At 46.6% G+C, this 6,000-nt stretch overlaps 1 protein-coding gene across 1 annotated transcript; it reads left to right on the top strand.

The window, feature by feature from the left end:
* The first annotated feature begins 374 nt into the window (after positions 1 to 374).
* Positions 375 to 5,585, top strand: DRG1 (developmentally regulated GTP binding protein 1). The gene is made up of 9 exons (XM_014963316.1): positions 375 to 462; positions 628 to 751; positions 1,707 to 1,882; positions 2,297 to 2,366; positions 2,880 to 3,049; positions 3,800 to 3,930; positions 4,123 to 4,290; positions 4,860 to 4,982; positions 5,468 to 5,585. Exons 1-9 carry the CDS (start codon positions 421 to 423, stop codon positions 5,565 to 5,567), a joined length of 1,104 nt encoding a protein of 367 aa, XP_014818802.1. The 5' UTR covers positions 375 to 420; the 3' UTR covers positions 5,568 to 5,585.
* The last annotated feature ends 415 nt before the right edge of the window (positions 5,586 to 6,000 follow it).

The raw sequence follows: 6,000 nt of genomic DNA, 5'->3' as shown, positions 1-6,000 counted from the left end.
TCTCCCTCCCCCTCGCCGTCCCCGGTGCCGCAGCCCCCCGCGCTCTGCCCCCTCACACCGGCGCCCACCGCCCTGAGGCGGCGAGCGGGCAGGGGCAGGCGGCGGGGGCGTTCCCCCAGGGGGCGCTGCGGCGCCTCACAGCCCGGGGCGGCGCGCGCCACCGGCTCTTTCCCGCCTGCCGCTGAGGCGCGCGCCCGCTGCTTCTCGCGAGCGTTGGGCCTCGCTCTCGCGAGAGGTGGCCGTGCGCCTGCGCGCTGCCGGGCCGCGCCTGAGGCGAGGAGCTGCTGTGGTGGGGGACGGCCGGGGCCGGGGCCGGGGCCGGGGCCGAGACCGAGACCGAGACCGAGACCGGGACCGGGACCGGGACCGGGGTCGCAGCCGAGACCGACACCGACACCGACACCGAGACCTGCCGCCAAGATGAGCGGCACGCTGGCTAAGATCGCGGAGATCGAGGCTGAGGTAACGCGTCGGCCTTCTAGTGGGCCGCGGTGCCGCTCCGTGAGGGGGTGACAGGGCCCCGCCGGTGCCTTTGGGATCGTGAGGCACCGGGCGGGAGCCCCGAGGGGTGTTACAACCCGGCAAGGCCTCTCCCGGTGATGAGTCCTCGGTTCCGTGCTCTTGCAGATGGCCCGGACGCAGAAGAACAAGGCCACGGCGCACCACCTGGGGCTGCTGAAGGCCCGCTTGGCCAAGCTACGCCGGGAGCTCATCACCCCCAAGGGAGGCGGCGGCGGCGGCCCCGGGGAAGGTGCGTTGTTCTGCGGGAAGGCTCCGGCCGCCACGCCGCTCCGTGAGGGGGTGACAGGGCCCCGCCGGTGCCTTTGGGATCGTGAGGCACCGGGCGGGAGCCCCGAGGGGTGTTACAACCCGGCAAGGCCTCTCCCGGTGATGAGTCCTCGGTTCCGTGCTCTTGCAGATGGCCCGGACGCAGAAGAACAAGGCCACGGCGCACCACCTGGGGCTGCTGAAGGCCCGCTTGGCCAAGCTACGCCGGGAGCTCATCACCCCCAAGGGAGGCGGCGGCGGCGGCCCCGGGGAAGGTTTTTTGTTCTGCGGGAAGGCTCCGGCCGCCACCGCGGCCTCTGCAGAAGTGGCCGCTCCTCCCTGCTGAAGTGTGGGGCGTGTGACGGAAATCGGTCTAATGTCGGTGGCTGTTGTCCGCTTGAATCGTGTCAGACTCTGCCGAACAAATCGGGACAACCTTCTTCTCTCCCTCTTGTCCTTGCCGGTACAGGACCTTAGCCGTGGTTTGTGACACTTCTTTGGGCTTTGGATTGGAGCCCTTTTTGAGTTGGAAATGAAAGGACTTCTGTGTTTTGGCTAATATAATCTTGTATTTGCAGAAGTCTTAGGGGTTTTACATGAAGAAGCATCTCGCAGCAGGCACCTATTTTTATCTATAAAGATGTGAATTGTGTAAGCTGCGGTGCTTAAAGGGAATGCTCCACCTACACTCAAGGCAAGTATAGCCCACTGGGAAGCCTTGCAGCCTACACTTCATTGACAGGTATATGCCATGGAGTGTTATTCAAAGTGGTGCAAGGCAATATAGATTGTGAATTCTTAGTTTCACACTCTTTGTAGGGGAGCTTACCTGGCTTTCACTCAGCCAATGTTAAAACTACTAGGGAGACTGCTGTCCAGAACCTTAGAAGATAGAAAATGGCCATCTTTGAATGAATATTTTTGCTTCTTGTTTGCAGGCTTTGATGTTGCAAAGACTGGTGATGCCCGAATTGGGTTTGTGGGTTTTCCATCAGTGGGGAAATCTACTCTTCTAAGTAATCTTGCTGGTGTGTACTCTGAAGTGGCAGCGTATGAATTCACTACACTGACTACTGTGCCTGGAGTCATTAGATACAAAGGAGCAAAGATCCAGGTGAGATCTTTTTGTGCCTGTGTGGATAAGATGGTATATTTATCTATAGATGTAATGGTATTACAGCTGAATAGTTTAGCCTGATAATAGCACGTTAGAAGTGACATGTAGAAGTGCTTGAGAACACATTGGAAATGTTTCCATGAGGTACTCATTTTACCCTGCTTTTTACTTTGCTCTGGGAAGTTCCTGTGGTAGTTCTCATATTCTCTGTGAGCTGATCGTTCCATTTTACCAATAGGGCACATGGGATAATACAATATATAAGAATCAAAGGAGAAACAATTTTGCTATATTCTGTTCAGATTTGCAGTAGAGTCAGCTGATTTTGGAGAAAGGTAAAAGTAGGATTTATTTTCGCCAGAAAGAAAAATATTTTTCTCATGAGTTTCTTTCCTTCCTCTGAACAAATAGCTACTTGATCTCCCAGGAATTATTGAAGGCGCCAAGGATGGTAAAGGCAGAGGACGGCAAGTCATTGCAGGTGAGTGTGTTAGAGATGTCCCATCACTGATTCAGTACAGCTTATGAGAATGAAGGGTTGAAACACTGTTTCTGATGTTTTTAAAAAGCTGAATTGTGTTCTGGGATTGAGCTGCCTGCTGTGAAGCAGTAGCCATTTTTGTTTTGTTCTGTTTTCAGTTCAAGCTTTATGCATTTGCTGTGCTCGTGCTGTGCGTTAACACTGCACTGAAAGTAATTTGCAATTTTGAAGGCAGGTGTGATCCCGTATTAAATAAGGCTGCTGCCTTCATTTCTTTCCCTAGCTTATTGTCATCATTCTGGGGTCTGAATGTAGGCAGGAAGGAAGATTTTTCTATCCTCTGTGATTCTTACAACATGTAAGGACCTGTCTGTCAGTGATGCTTGGCCAGCACCACAAACTTCAGTCTTATACTGGGATTTAAAAATAAGCAGTGTACTGGCCTTCAGGGGTTTAATATTGTCATCACCCACTGAGCCATATTTTGTGTTGCTTTCTTTTTCTGGTTCTTAGTTGCTCGAACCTGCAATCTCATTCTTATTGTTCTGGATGTGCTGAAACCCCTTGGTCACAAGAAAATCATTGAGAATGAACTGGAGGGATTTGGAATTCGTCTGAATAGTAAGCCCCCCAATATCGGTTTTAAGAAAAAGGATAAAGGAGGCATTAACCTTACAGCCACAGTAAGTTGGAAGTTTTCTTTAACCAAAACAAAAAAAATTGCTTGAAGGAAGAGGCATTTGCACTGAATGGTGTGCCTGGGACCATTCCTGTGCTATTACTTCTTCAGAAGCTCAACTGCAGTGCTGTGCTATAGTCAGTTACTTTTCTTGGAGGCCATGCATACCTGTCCTAGAAGGCTGACCACCTCCTCACCCCTCAATCAGAGGCTTGGTCACTTTCCAGCAATTAAAAGTTCCAGTGCCCAGAGAAGGGTGTGCAAAAGCTGCCTCTCGCTTGTGACTACAGCATACTTCTGGAGAATAGAGCTCAGAGTTCCAGGCCTTGCAACCTGGACTACTCCTTGTTTACCATTTACTACTGAATCTTTAAAAATGTAGAAATAGCCAGAGATACCAAAAATCAGAACTTTGCTCTGGCATCTAGAGACCTAACATGTCGTTGTCTGGGCACTGAACTGGAGATAAGTGGGTTTGTATTGCGACTGATCCCAGATTGACAGGAAACACTACTTCTGAAATGTCTAATTGCAGCTATCAGTGGGGCATTATTCTAAATAAAGCGGTCATCATTTAAATCTTTCCCCCTCTCCTGAGGCAAACTATGGTAAAATCATAGCCAAGTTCAGTAACTCAACAAGGCAGCTGTTATTTTTAGTAACTAGTATGCAGCAATTGCTAGGTGATAGCATTATGAATTGTAATTCTTGGTTTGACTGTAAACTCATTTGTTAATACTGTGTCTATGTTCAGTGTCCTCAGAGCGAGCTGGATACTGAAACTGTGAAGAGCATCTTAGCAGAATATAAAATTCACAATGCTGATGTCACGCTGCGCAGCGACGCCACTGCTGATGACCTAATTGATGTTGTTGAAGGGAACAGGTACTGCTGGGGCCCTGGGTTTGGCATTTATATTCCAAAAAAAAAGAATCCCCTCTGAGGTTTGCTTCCCATGGAAGCCAAGATAGCAATGTGGTGTCAACAAGTGCTGTTTAGCACTTTACTGACCTTTTAAAAAATGAAGCTTTTTTGAAGTAGGCAGTGTATTATAATGGTATGTCCTTCTCTTTACAGGGTTTATATCCCATGCATTTACGTCCTAAATAAAATTGACCAGATTTCCATTGAGGAACTAGATATTATTTACAAAGTACCCCACTGCGTACCAATATCTGCTCATCATCGCTGGAACTTTGATGATCTGCTGGAGAAAATTTGGGACTACTTGAAGCTAGTACGAATGTGAGTCCCAAGTTCTTCATCTAGCCTTTCAGATATTTTTACTATAAATTATTGCGGGTTTGCTTCATACTCTTAATGCATTTTTTTGATGAATTTATGAATGAATGTACTGATACTCATAGTACAGTAATCGTAGTCCTTTAAACTTGCATCTGTCTTCTTGTGACAGTATAAAATGTATTGTAAAAAGGGACTTGGTATGTGTAGGTGTCTGGGCTATAGACTTAGTTTTTTTCACAGGAAAAAAAAATCACAAGTTGGAACCATAATACTGTAGACATTCTTTTCCATCAACTATTCCTGTTTCATCTTCTTTTAAGCAACGACAGAAAGCTCAGTAGTGATAAACCTTTCCAGCTACAGGGGAGAACCTGCTGCAGCCGTTGGCTCCGCAGATGCATTTTCAGCTTAAGAAGACCAGCCAATTTACAGAATATCAGTTGTCACCACTGAAAGAGTGAAACTTGGCACAGCACCTAGGAAGACAGTGTGAATGACACATGAAATTTCAGGATGGGTTGAAAGAGATGAGGTTTTGGTGTTGACTGACTGTTCCGTCTGCGTTACAGCTACACCAAACCTAAAGGGCAGCTCCCAGACTACACCTCTCCTGTGGTACTACCTTACTGCAAGACCACCGTGGAGGATTTTTGCATGAAGATCCACAAAAATCTCATTAAAGACTTTAAGTAGTAAGTATTACTGTAATAGAATAATTTATGGAGAATAAAAAGTAATCTGCCTCCTGGTATATTCTTTCACAGTCTTGTAAACTAGAAGAGAAAAGAGGATTTGAGTCTTTCTGATGTTGAGTGGAATAGATCTCACTATGACAATTCAACCTAATACTTGCATTACTATATTTGATGTTACTGTGCTCTTTCCTGGATAACTTTCCTCTGTGGGGAAAATGTTTTTCTTTATTTATGAAAGTAGCACTAGATGCAACATGGCCATTGTCCCATATACGCAAGTTATTTTGGATGACTTCATACTTAGTTTTGATCTGCTTGTGCTCTGGTTCACACAGAGCACTCATCCAGGTACTTGCAGGAGAATAAAAATAGCTCTTAAGCATTGCTCTCTGTATTAGCTTTGTGACAGAAATAGCTGGTGTTCCGCTGTTTGCGAATTGTACTTGTAAGCCTTTTAAATTTGATTTTTCTTCTCCTTTCAGTGCACTGGTCTGGGGTTCATCTGTTAAACACAACCCTCAAAAAGTTGGTAAAGACCATACCCTTGAAGACGAGGATGTTATTCAGATTGTGAAGAAATAAAATTGTTCTCACACGGTTTGCTGCTGTGCCCGAACTTTGTCAGTAGTTGTAAGTGGAAAAGAACAGGTCATTTCTATCAAATCTATAGCAAATGGGTGTTGGGTTTTTATGGTTGTACTTTACTGTGTGGTAAAACTGATGTTTCTGGCCAGCTTGTAGTGCAGTGTCTTGTTCTGGCAGAACTTAAGAGATGAAAAACTCACATTAAGTAACTGTGTGGTAAAACTGATGTTTCTGGCCAGTGTCTTGTTCTGGCAGAACTTAGAGATGAAAAACTCACATTAAGTGACTTTCACAAGGGCAAAATCTTACAAGGAGGCTTTGATGCTTGGGATGATTTTCTGCTGCACGTACATGTCTTTCCAAATTGGAAAAAAGTTCCCACATCAGGAATTATTTTGTTCTCAATGAGAACAAAACATGAAAAGCAGAG

The sequence above is a fragment of the Calidris pugnax genome, unplaced genomic scaffold, assembly GCF_001431845.1.
Source record: "Calidris pugnax isolate Ruff unplaced genomic scaffold, ASM143184v1 scaffold32, whole genome shotgun sequence".
Taxonomy (NCBI): domain Eukaryota; kingdom Metazoa; phylum Chordata; class Aves; order Charadriiformes; family Scolopacidae; genus Calidris; species Calidris pugnax.
This window is presented reverse-complemented; position numbering and strand designations above follow the sequence as displayed.

Coding starts and splice junctions, on each gene's coding strand:
- DRG1 (XM_014963316.1), top strand. CDS start 421: ATGAGCGGCACGCTGGCTAAGATCGCGGAGATCGAGGCTGAG. Junction 2,367..2,879: donor AGGACGGCAAGTCATTGCAG/GTGAGTGTGTTA, acceptor TCTGGTTCTTAG/TTGCTCGAACCTGCAATCTC. Junction 3,931..4,122: donor GATGTTGTTGAAGGGAACAG/GTACTGCTGGGG, acceptor TTCTCTTTACAG/GGTTTATATCCCATGCATTT.